General features: G+C 41.4%; 1 protein-coding gene across 1 annotated transcript in view; it reads right to left on the bottom strand.

The window, feature by feature from the left end:
- The window catches only part of LOC135464550 (la-related protein 4-like), a 67,566-nt gene that overhangs the window by 21,159 nt on the left and 32,910 nt on the right, over positions 1-13,497 (bottom strand). Inside the window, exon 3 of the mRNA XM_064741975.1 lies at positions 1,251-1,374. Within this exon, the coding sequence (XP_064598045.1) occupies positions 1,251-1,374 (124 nt within the window). The remainder of the gene's footprint in view (positions 1-1,250; positions 1,375-13,497) is intronic.

The following is a 13,497-nucleotide window of genomic DNA, read 5'->3' as shown; positions in this document are numbered from 1 at the left end:
CTTCACCTTCCAGCGTACCCAAAAGGCTACCCAGAGACTAGATACTGTACACCACAGAATCTTAGGCGTGTCAGCAGCTCATTTGAGGATCTACATCCCATCTACACAAGACATAGTTTACATCATTCACATTCAAGATTTACTATTTTTCAAGGACATAATATCCTAGGTTTTCCATTACTTTCAAGGACAGAATATCCTAGGTTTCCCATCACTTTCAAGGACATAATATCCTAGGTTTCCATCACTTTCAAGGACAGAATATCCTAGGTTTCCCATTACTTTCAAGGACAGAATATCATAGGTTTCCCATCACTTTCAAGGACATAATATCCTAGGTTTCCATCACTTTCAAGGACATAATATCCTAGGTTTCCATCACTTTCAAGGACATAATATCCTAGGTCTCCCATTACTTTCAAGGACATAATATCCTAGGTTTCCCCATCCATTACTTTCAAGGACATAATATCCTAGGTTTCCCCGTCACTTTCTAGGACATAATATCCCAGGTCTCCCATCACTTTCGAGGACATAATATCCTAGGTCTCCCATCACTTTCAAGGACATAATATCCTAGGTCTCCCATCACTTTCAAGGATATAATATCCTAGGTTTCCCCATCACTTTCAAGGACATAATATCCTAGGTTTCCCATCACTTTCAAGGACATAATATCCTAGGTCTCCCATCACTTTCAAGGAGGAAAGTACCAGTGGAAACCAACCACCATCTGCAGGTTTCTGGAAGACCTTCCCATGTACGGCCGGAGAGGAAGCCAACATGAGCTGGACTTGAATTCAAAGCGACCACATTAGTGAAAGGCTATTACGCTGTGCTAGCACACTAACCAACGATATCATAATAAATACTATCAAGGATTTCTCAACAAATGCAATGCATAGATGTAACAGAATAAGTATATATATATATATATATACTTATTATATATATATATATATATATGTATAATATACCCTAATTCTTCAAAGTTTTGTATCACCACTGCAACCAATATTCTGCAACATTCCGATAGAACTAGGGGTGCAGAGACATAACTTGCACAGTTTTATTAAGCTTGCATTTTTGGTGTCATTTTCATAATAATTGTACCCATAAATTCCACCGAAATAAGTGCTTTAGACGTTGAAAAGGCTGGGGGTTTACAGTACATGTCATTTAAACGTGAATCAAAAAGAAATAAAGTGCATGACAAAAGAATGATGGGAAGACAATTCCGATGGACTCACTGTCTGTGGATTCAGTGCTGTGTGCAGACTCCTCTTCCCATTGGCTGTTGTCTTGGTTGTTGGGTGGGGTTTTGCTTAGAAACACTGAAGCATTTGGATTTAGACCAGGACTTTTTGGTGTGACCTGTAAAGATACAAATTCGATTAAGAGACAAAACATGAACTAATCTTGTGACATTTTTGGCTGAATTATGATTCAGTTGGTTCATGGAGGAAACAGAAATGCTGGAATTCAACATGCAAAACAGGTTTTCTGGTATTCACCTTGATGATGCTATTCATAAATTTCTACTCTTCCGGTCAATTTATAAAAGAAAAACTGAAGTTCCTTGAAAATAGATGAAATAAATTGCAAGGTTAATGGAACAAGGGAAAGCAGTGCAAGAAAACTAGAATAAGGGTTATAAGTTTACTTGAGTGAATAGAACAGAAACTTTTTAACTCTTACCCACTTAAGCATTATAGGAACGAAATCCCCTCTCAAAACTACATATACGTCATGCATTTCATATTGCAAACTTTTTTTTATTTCCAAGAATATTTGTATTCATTCAGGTAAGTGGGTAGGTCTGCCCGCTACCTGCAAGTGGTCGTGGGTTTTCCCCGGGCTGTGCCTGGTTTCCACCCACCATAATGCTGGCCGCCGCCGTCGTATAAGTGAAATATTCTTGAGTACAGCGTAATCACCATCAAATAAATAAATAAATATTCATTCAGAGATATCCTCGTAGAGGGATTTCAAAGAGCTTTAAACAAAAATTTCCCTCTAATGATACCAGATCCAACATTATGCACAAAAAGTAAGGTGAACAATTGAAGCTGGTTTTGTTTTCATCAGATTAAGGGCAAACCAACATGGTGGAGCACCTAGGCAAATTGTCAACATAATCTAACCCAGATTTTCTCTTTATCCAAATGGAGGTGTCAAGACAGCCAATTAACCCGTAGACAGGTATCTTTTAAACGAGGTCTCAAGTAAACACTGACACAAAGCACACCTGGGGTCAGAGCAAACATGGACCACCCTTGTCGATTACACCATATCTTTACAGTAGAAAGTGTGCAGTCTTAAACCAGCACAGGTGACACTCTGGTCAAGGATATATCTATGATCAAAACAGAAACAGTCTAAGACGTGCCTTCTCGAATGAAAACAGACCAGGCAACAGTGAAAATGAGTAAGAAATAATGTGAAAAGAGCACTGAAAGCAAACGTTCCATCCATGTACAAGTATAAAATAACAATTTCCCTTCCACTGGCATCCAAGACCAACAATATGATGTCTAGACATCTAAAGTCTACCACAGAATTTAAGCACTGAACTGGATTTTATTTGACATCACAGTCATTCTCTAATCATAATCTTCTTCAGTTTATCTGGAGATCAAAGCTAATACTACAAATTTCAGTGTGGCAGTGGTGAGCTTGTGGAATGCTTGGAGCCAGCTGCCAGTGTGGCAGTGGTGAGCTTGTGGAATGCTTGGAGCCAGCTGCCAGTGTGGCAGTGGTGAGCTTGTGGAATGCTAGGAGCCAGCCACCAGTGTGGCAGTGGTGAGCTTGTGAAATGCAAGGAGCCAGCCACCAGTGTGGCAGTGGTGAGCTTGTGGAATGCTTGGAGCCAGCCACCAGTGTGGCAGTGGTGAGCTTGTGGAATGCTAGGAGCCAGCCACCAATGTGGCAGTGGTGAGCTAGTGGAATGCTGGGAGCCAGCCACCAGTGTGGCAGTGGTGAGCTTGTGGAATGCTAGGAGCCAGCCACCAATGTGGCAGTGGTGAGCTAGTGGAATGCTGGGAGCCAGCCACCAGTGTGGCAATGGTGAGCTAAATGTATTGGAGTACTAGGAGCCAGCCACCAGTGTGGCAGTGGTGAGCTAAGGGAATGCTAGGAGCCAGCCACCAGTGTGGCAGTGGTGAGCTTGTGGAATGCTAGGAGCCAGCCACCAGTGTAGCAATGGTGAGCTACATGTAGTGGAATACTAAGAGCCAGCCACCAGAGTGGCAATGGTGAGCTAGGGGAATGCTAGGAGCCAGCCACCAGTGTAGCAGTTTTGAGCTAGGGGAATGCTAGGAGCCAGCCACCAGTGTGGCAGTGGTGAGCTAGTGGAATGCCTGGCTTGCTAGGAAGAAGCCACCAGTATCCCAAATAGTGGCATGAACTGAAAACACGCTAGCAGGCCCTCAATGTAGACCACAAGCAGACCACCCCACACTTTACCACATGCAATAGGCATTTACATTTCTTTTTTTTTTTTTCATATGAAACCCGTGCACATATGTACAACTCAAGGTTAACAAATGAGCAGATTCCCTAAAGGTGTGACACCGACATCAAAATTCTATAGTATACTAAGACGTGGTGCAATTACCACTATGTCTATGTATACAGTTAATTATTGATACACAGCCACTGGAAGGCTTCAATGCACACTTAATGTAATTACTTTATCTTTCAGGAAAGCATTCTGCACTGCATAAGGCTGCTGTGAACAGAACTATCATCCTTTCATTGAGTGGGCCAAAAGAATAAATAACCCTGAAAATGGCCTAAACATAAGACATGCATTTAATGCACACACTAGAAGACACCTTTCATGACAATTTCAGTGTCACATGTCCAATAGTACTTACACAGCTGTACTCCTTACATACAAGGATTGTCAATGCACCTACCGCCTCCTCAGCACAAACTGCTAGGGTGGTCTGGTAACTTCATGGACAAAGGAATACCTAACTCATTACACAGATTTACAAGGGAACTTCCTTTATTCCTGAGAATGATTCATTTATTTATTTGATTGGTGTTTTATGCTCAAGAATATTTCACTTATACAATGGCAGCCAGCATTATGGTGGGAGGAAACTGGGCAGAGCCTGGGGGAAGCCCAGGACCATCTGCAGGCTTTATTCCCAAGTCTGAATGGAAAAGACGGACTGAATCCATTATACAAAAGAGATTGTTAAAGAATCTAATTTTCAATACCATTTATATTGCCCTTGTCACATATGGCAATGGAAATAAACAACAATTTCTCAATTTCCTACTTTACCAGGCAATATTTTCTATACATTTAATACTAGCCAACAATGAAGCTACTCTTTCGGCTGGATTTAGAGAGTTCCTTTGATCTTAGAAAAGTATTTTGAGGTTTCTTTGGGTGTCAGAATTGAATCCTACTAGGAAAACACAAATTTCTGCAACAATACTTTTCTGATTGTGTTTTACAAATGAGCTTTTTGGGGGAAATCCTTCTAGGAAAACTACACCAAGGATGATATACAGGTATCACAGAAACCATTCTTATTGTACATCATGATGTGTATCTGACACATCAGCTGGCCCCAGAATCAGAAAACGACAGACTAAAGTCAACATTTTAATGATTAAATTTGGTGTATGTATGTTCCTTTCCATTTTTTTTTGGGGGCAGAAATTTTTTGAACAATAACTTGCCCTGAATTTACCTTGTAAAGCAACATTTTGACTTTATTACATCTTTCTTAAAGAAATGACAATTTTAAGGTGATGTGAAATTTTGACGTAAGTTTTCTTCGTGATCCCAGGGCCAAGGTTACAAACACTTCCTGACCACTGACAATTCAAGTACAGTATTTTACTGAGCAACCTACGTGTACATCTTGAGTATGTATTTATACACAAAAAGAACATTGCAAATATACTGTTTTACCATGCCATGTACATCTTCTCTACAGACATCTAGTCCAAAAGCATCATTTTCCAACATTTTGGAGCTTTCTCACCAGGAAATGAAAAAAGTACCCAATATTTCAAAGACATAATAATCTTTCATAAGACACTTGAATGAGGATCTGTCAGGAACGAGGTCAAACTTCCCCTAACGATTTTCAGAGTAAGTCTTCATATATCTACACATGTAACATTTACTGATTCCGTCGTTTGCTGGTTGTCTTCAACCCCATAAAGGTATTGATCTGGCAAACCGGCCAAACAATCGGAATCCTGCTGTGGTTAAAGTGCCCTTAGCTCTAGGCCGTTTTATCTCCCACCCCCGCAGAATTTGACATTCAGCATCAATGCTCCGCTAATCTTAGCTTGGTACTTCGGCCATGGTGCGTGCCGATCCGCAGAACAGACATATTACCTGGACATGAATTGCAGGCGCCAAATCAAACATGGAACTCTTCAATGACGGAGGAAGTAATAATAACAGCAACAAACTGAAGGCCACAGTAATGAGTTACTATCATCACAGATCATATTTGTCCATACCCGTGTGAGAAAAGTGAAACTGATTTCCCAAGGATTTCAGAGCATTATTTGTCACAGCAAAATCTTGCTTAAAAAAAATTCATACATATATATATATATATATGTATATATATATATATATATATATATATACATATCTTCTTTCAATTTTCAATGTATGGTGTAAAGCTCTGATCACCTGTAATAACATCAATGAAAATACATGCACGCATCAATAAAGCATAAAAAATTTCATCCACAAAACACACATAATACAAATGTTTGTTTCCACTGACCTATTTTATGCCCAATTTGGCTTCTTGGGTTAAAGAATTAATAAGGCACTGGTAATACCACATTTTCCAGGAGTCAAAGGAGTATTTTGCCCCTAAAATGCCTCTATGTGGAGCCCCAGTGACTATAAGGGTCATTGTATTTGCTGTGAAAGAAAAATCAAAAGTACCCGGCTTTTCATTTTTGGGAATGGACCAGGTAACAAGTTTACAGTGCTGCCGAAATCATGCGTTTTCCTGGTTTCTTTACGAGATGACATCAAAGATAAAACAGGCCTTTGTGTTCCAAAAGACAAGTGCATACTTGTATATAAGGCTGATAAAGACTGCTATTGCACCTGCTGTTATAATGATAGTCCATTAGCACCACAAACCACCTGTACATTCTTTCCTCATGTGTGTGTGGGGTTGGAGGGGGGGGGGGGGGTCGTAATCACCATTTCACTGCTCCAGCTTCAGAAGGCACATGAATTTCATTTCTTAATACGCAGTTTAGGTTGTATTCCATAATAAAATAGTACCCAAAAAATTCTTATGCGTTGTTTGGTGTGTGTGCTGGGAAGGGGGGGGGGGGAACATGGCTTAAAACTACAGATTTCCAAAGCCCCAAGGAGTCGATCAAAAAATCACCATGCCTACAGTTGTAAGGTCAACAGTAATAGCTATCAAAACATCTCTATTCACCATTCACATGATTTCGGAATATTCCTGATCATGGACCTAAAAATAAATAACGTATTTCCCAAACAACCATCTTCATTGTAATGCTAACTTTCAGGAATCCTCTGGTCAGGAAGAACAGGTAACTGTCTCGATAAAATTACTGACATATTTATCAGTTTATCAGAAATGCACAGAGGGAATCCAAACAGCTCTTTCTGACCCTACTTTGCTTGGGCAGAATGTCTCCATTTCCTATAAATTTGTCCTATATCTCTTGTTATAATTCCTGGAAAATGAAAATCTACATAAATCCAATTTTATATAGTAGCTACATGTACTAACCTATGTTGTATGCCATTAAACCCTATCAGAAATACAGCATACATATTTTCACCACAGTGTGCCACTTCAGTCAAATATCATAGGCTACATGTAAATTAAACAATGGAATAAATTTTGTACATGCACAAAAATGGATTTTTGGGACATTAGTATTATTCTAAAAAACAACATTAAAACATACCAGCCTTGGCAGGCAATGATGAAGTATGGGACAAGTCCATATACTGGTAAGTATATGTCAAATTATCCTAAAGGTGAAACCAGACAATGCAGAGCCGTAATGACAGTCCTGGCATTCCTTTCACCATATGGCACTTCACACGACTATGATGTCACAGTGACCACTTCTTAAGCTAACAAAGGCAGGTGTGGGGGAAGTCCGAGATTGTGAGGAGGAGATGGGAGTAGTTCACTAAGACAGAATTAATTACACCTATTCAAGCACACATTAACAATCCTTCTGCAGCTGGTAAGGGCTTCTTGCCAAAGAAAACACCTGTGAAATTAGAATTTGTCAGCCCGCATTACTCCAGCATGACCGCTCTGGCTGGTGTTATTAGTGAGCATTCGTAACCAGCCTGGGATGTGACCACCATATGGTGACATATAACAGGCCAACAGAGAAAGCCTGACCTAGTACAAAGCCCGATTCTCAGTAGATTCTCAGCACTGGCTTACGTGGCAACATCTTATCTACTCAGATTTCCCCAAAAAATTACATTACTGACCTGGAAAATCTGACCGCACTAAACAGGGATGTTAAAATGGTTTGTCACATTTTTTTCACCTTTTGGTGTTTTTTTTGTCCCCCCCTTCTCTCACATGGCCTTCTACAAATCAATATTATATAATTTACGTGGTCTGATAAGCCAACTGTTCTGCATCAGGTAATTAAGCTAAGATCAAAAATATGTGACTAAACAAATACGTTAAATAGATACACATGGCTCATGCAATAAACCTGTGCACGACAGCATCAACGTGTGACGTTTCTGACACCTTACCCTCGTCTCTCGGGAGGTTTCAGGCTGCTGAGACGATGGCGAGTGGTTGTGGTGATGGTGGAGGTGGTGATGGTGGTGGTGGCGATGTTGTTGTTGTTGTGCACAGTCCTCTCCCTGTTCCCGCTTAACGCACAGAACACACGAATTGGACGAATAAAAAAACACATCACCTGGGAACATTTAGGCTACTTCGGACCCCAGGCTGAACGATATTTTGAGCCAGTGGAGTGCTGTCCGTGGGAGAGTTATCCGCCACGGCCGAACCATATGGTGATAATCTCTGGTCTCGTAGTCCACGGGGCCTTGTGCTGGGGTAGGGCCGCAGACGTTGAGCTCAACGCACGACTCATGTCCATCACTCCAGCCACATCCACCAGGTCGTAACATCGACACTCGACCCAAACTGCTACGATGTCAAACACGGTTGTGACAAGGGCAGGCACTGGAGAAAAAACTACACTGGCCTCTGTACACGTATATAAAGATCGAGACAGAAGCTGGCCTGTTACTGACACAATGCTCTGATCAACAGCCTAGCTAACCTGGCCTAGCCAGCCAGCTGAGATATCTGGCGCTCAAACAGATGACAGCCTAGCCTTGGCTGGTCTGCTCTCACTGCCACCCACAGTCACAGCCACAGTGTTCAGCAGTCCAGGTCTGTCCTTCCCGCACTCCCACTACACACTGTGGACTCTGTCTGGCTTGTCCATACACACTGTCATCAGGCCACTCACATGCAGCTTAGACAGCTTGGCTGCCGTGTACACACAGTGTTAAGGCCACACACACCCTGTATACAGATCCTGTGCCAGGTTAGCCACACCAGGTTAGCCAGCAGTTCAATGACCGCCTGCCTATCACATTTACCACTACGTCAAGCACAGTATTGAGGGGACATATTCAATATCACACCAAAGTGTATGATGTGTGATGACAGTGTGCAATATGGTGGTGGATGTTGTCAGTGGTTAGTGTGTGTGGAAAGTGGGTTGAGGGAGGGAGGGGGGCAGTTTTCAATATGCAGGTACATGTCTAGGGGAGGGGAGGGGAGTCAGGGAAGGGACTGGAAAATGGAGATGAAAAAGTGGGGAGCATCATTACGCCTCTATAGAGAAAGTTTTATTCTCTCCTTCACTGTGACATTGCTGAATCTCAAATGGCTGAAAAGTAAGACAGAATCAAACTATTTATTATTTATACATCAGTGAAATCCCAGTACTTCCTTCACTGATACAAATGATATCGGCACTAGTTAGATATCACTTTTGTTATTACATTTTGCTATTACACTGCTATTACACTATTACACTTTGTTATTACATTTTATTACATTTTGCTATTACACTGCTGGAGGCCTTGAATAGAATCAGAAATACGGCGAAGATAGCACATTGCTTTTTGTTTTTTCCACGGATGCTACAGATAAAAACACACATACATGTAGAGAAAATGTCAGGATATACATGTAAATAATAAATAATTCGGGTCTCATGGGTTATCACTTCCACCTCTCACTCGAACAATATTTATGGTATTCAACCTTCACTGAGCAATATCCTCTGTACAGTATTTACTTTTGCCTATTAAGTTTTGATTGACATGCATCCTGAAAATTGGCTTTCTAGTTGAATTATTTATTTGACAGGTGTTTTACACTGTACTCCAAAGTATTTCACTTACATGATTGCTACAAGTGGGAGGAAACCGAGCAGGGCACGGGGGAAACCCCACGACCATCTACAGGTTACTGACATTCACACCTCCTACCGGACAGGAAGGCAGCATGCTTCCTCATTGATTGAAATGGAAGGTCACTTATTTAGAGTTATGGCAAGATGTGACCGATTTGTTTGATGATTCAACCGGATAAATACCCTCACACAATCCGATCACAAGTGATGGAAAGGGTGCATGATGTAATCTGAAATGCAGCTGTTACCAGTAAGCAGTGAAACATGCACAATGCAATCAAAAAAAAAAAAAAATTTGTATGTATTGACTGAGTGTTACACACACAACTGTCCATCAAGGCGCATTTTACAGTCATAAAAATTAGTTTTCAAGAGCTTTGACACATTCTCACAGCGCATACATAGCTCTACGCTCACTTCACCACCACTACCAAATTTTAGAAAAGACTGGAAAAGGCCAAATGGCACTTGTATATGTCCCAATTATCTCTGCAAAAGATCATGAAATTCCAGTGAATAGGTTCAGAGAATATGCCAGCCACTCAGATGGGAAAGACAGGCAGACACTGCAATGACAACACTCTTGTGAAGCCCGGACAGGTCATGGCAGTGCCAAAGGCAGGTGTGACTATAGCAACGATTCTTTTGTCAAACTGATCAAATGCAGCAAGCTGTGGTACTGACACTGTCACATGCAGCATGCATACCACAGCTTCCTGATCAGTTTCATTTATATTACAAAGGGGGGTCTTACACCATCAGCAACCAGTCAACGTCCCCCCCCCCCCTCCTCCCAACAAAGTACAGGTCAGTCACCTTGCTACTACACCCACTGCCTTTGGCCTAAGGCAATTGAAGGGCTAAACTGGGACAATGGATGTTTTGGGGGAGGGGGCGGTGTTGACAGGGACTTTGGGAGCCTGGGTAGGTGTTGTGCGCTAAGGTTATTTAGTATTTATTTTACTGCCTTAAATCAAATTAGCTGAAAACGAGCTGGACCCTACTAGTGAAAGGTTAGTTTGGTCATTTTTGGGTCAAAGACTAGATACATTGAAAAAGATGAAAATTCTCATCCTTATACTGTATTTGAGTGAACCTGGCTTGGAGTTCAATGAGTGAGTGCTTTCGGGTTTAACGTCGTACTTAACAATTTATCAGTCATATGACGACACAGGAATCCTTAGTGCATGTCATGTAATGTGTAATGTGCCTTCCTGTTGCAGGACGGATTTCCATCACTCTTTTATCTAGTGCTGCTTCACTGAGAAGCCTTACCAAAGACAAGTAAGCCATCCAGCCCGAGCCATTATACTGATACGGGCAAACTACAGGTATCTTATGAACTAGAGGTATCATACAGAAGTATGCTCAAGGCCCTTGTCACAATATATGAAATATATGATTTAATAGTCATTTTCATCCAGTCGTAAAATTGACGTAACAATTCAGTTATAAAATCTGAATGTGCCAAAGAAACTTGATGAGCACTAACTACATGCATATGTAGCTGACAATATCATGTGACATTTGATGTTTTGAGTCAACAGAAGATTTGTCACTAGGCCAAAAATAAAAAATATGTTTGTAGGGGGTAACCCAAATGACTGACCAGAAAATACCCCTACTATAATAATACCAAAAAAAAAAAAAAATATCATGAAGATGACCAACTGACATTACATGTAAATTTCACAAAAGTTACAAAAACCTATTTGTGCCAACAGATTAAGTAACAGCACTGATTTATGGTTACACCAAAAACTGCTGCATCAGCAACATCCTAGTTCACTCCTGGACAAGAAAGGGGAAAACAGCCTATCTGGGTCAGCTCTTAATTTATACCATGAGCACTGATGTCAGAGCTTTCCCAATATCCAATGGGAGAACTGCAACAGTTAGTTAACCCGTTTCCATGGCAACAGGTAAATGCTGGCAGACAAGACTGAAGGTCAGCCGGGGGAAGCTGACAGTATTCATCAAGGTGTAGTCGTGTATATACACATATACAGTACTAGGTAGTATTTTTCAAAATACATACCATGTAACTCTGTAAACGTTAAAGACTTGCAGTATTGACCTCAGGGGAAATGATGGGCAACCCAATATAACATTTTGGATTGTATGAACTCCGCGAGATTCATTAAAAGGCTTGGGAACAGAAATGATGTTCAGTTTACTATATCAATATGGTCCGTTACATCGCACCAGAAACCAGAGCAGATAACTTCATTTATATAACGCAACTAATCAATCTAGTAACGATTTGCTCAATAACCAAAGAGCATGTATTGTATTTCACTTCCAGAAGCACGTTGAGGTTTTAAAATGACATTTGCAATTGTAATTTAAGTTGCTCTGCTATGATATTAATTTTCAGAAAAATGAAAATCTAGAATGGCCCTGTAACATGGATGGATAAAGTGAAAGGTCCTTCAGAAAGATGACCCTAATTCCTCAAAGTTTTAGCACATGAAACCGCAGGTTTGGGTGCAATTTATGCACATTTATACAGGGATGGGAATGAGTCGAGGGTCTGGAGGTCTGGGGGGTGATGGGCCCCCAGCCAGGTCCAGACGGAGCCCGGAGGAGGGCTCGGAAGCTCCAGGCATTTAAGCTTTTACGAATTCAAGTTTAGCAATTTAGACAGGCAACCCAATTGCATTTACACTCATAGTAAGGCTAGCTTTTTATCCATTCCAATTTTAGCCTTTACACTGAAAACAATTACAAAACTATATGTTGCATGTTGAAGGTTGAAGTTTGAAGGCTGAACCAAGTGAGTAGTTTGTCCTGTCATGCGGACAACATGTTCGCACGTTTCTGGCTCTTCGTTTACATGCTCTGTCAGCACAACCCGTCCCTTCCATCCGTAACTGATTACATCACTACAGCAAGTACGCTGCTCTTTACCCAGTAAGTCGCCAGATTACATCACTACAGCCAGTACACTGCTCTTACCCGGTAAGATCGCCAGATTACATCACTACACTAAGTACCCTGCTCTTTACTCGGTAAGTCGCCAGATTACATCACTACAGCAAGTACCCTGCTCTTTACTCGGTAAGTCGCCAGATTACATCACTACAGCAAGTACACTGCTCTTTACCCCGGTAAATCGCCAGATTACATCACTACAGCAAGTATGCTGCTCTTTACCCGGTAAGTCACCAGATTACATCGCTACAGCAAGTACCCTGCTCTTTACCCGTAAGTCGCCAGATTACATCACTACACTAAGTACCCTGCTCTTCACTCGGTAAGTCGCCAGATTACATCACTACAGCAAGTACACTGCTCTTTACTCGGTAAGTCGCCAGATTACATCGCTACAGCAAGTACACTGCTCTTTACCCAGTAAGTCGCCAGATTACATCACTACAGCAAGTACGCTGCTCTTTACTCGCTAAGTCACCAGATTACATCGCTACAGCAAGTACGCTGCTCTTTACCCGGTAAGTCGCCAGATTACATCACTACAGCAAGTACACTGCTCTTTACTCGGTAAGTCGCCAGATTACATCGCTACAGCAAGTACACTGCTCTTTACCCAGTAAGTCGCCAGATTACATCACTACAGCAAGTACGCTGCTCTTTACTCGGTAAGTCGCCAGATTACATCACTACAGCAAGTATGAGGCTCTTTACTCGGTAAGTCACCAGATTACATCACTACAGCAAGTACCCTGCTCTTTACTCGGTAAGTCGCCAGATTACATCACTACACTAAGTACCCTGCTCTTTACTCGGTAAGTCGCCAGATTACATCACTACAGCAAGTATGCTGCTCTTTACTCGGTAAGTTGCCAGATTACATCACTACACTAAGTACCCTGCTCTTTACTCGGTAAGTCACCAGATTACATCACTACAGCAAGTACGCTGCTCTTTACCGGTAAGTCACCAGATTACATCACTACAGCAAGTACGCTGCTCTTTACCCGATAAGTCACCAGATTACATCACTACAGCAAGTACACTGCTCTTTACTCGGTAAGTCGCCAGATTACATCACTACAGCAAGTACCC

The sequence above is a fragment of the Liolophura sinensis genome, chromosome 4 (assembly GCF_032854445.1).
Source record: "Liolophura sinensis isolate JHLJ2023 chromosome 4, CUHK_Ljap_v2, whole genome shotgun sequence".
Taxonomy (NCBI): Eukaryota; Metazoa; Mollusca; class Polyplacophora; order Chitonida; family Chitonidae; genus Liolophura; species Liolophura sinensis.
Note: the sequence above shows the minus strand (reverse complement) of the source record. Positions and strands in the feature narration are given on the sequence as shown.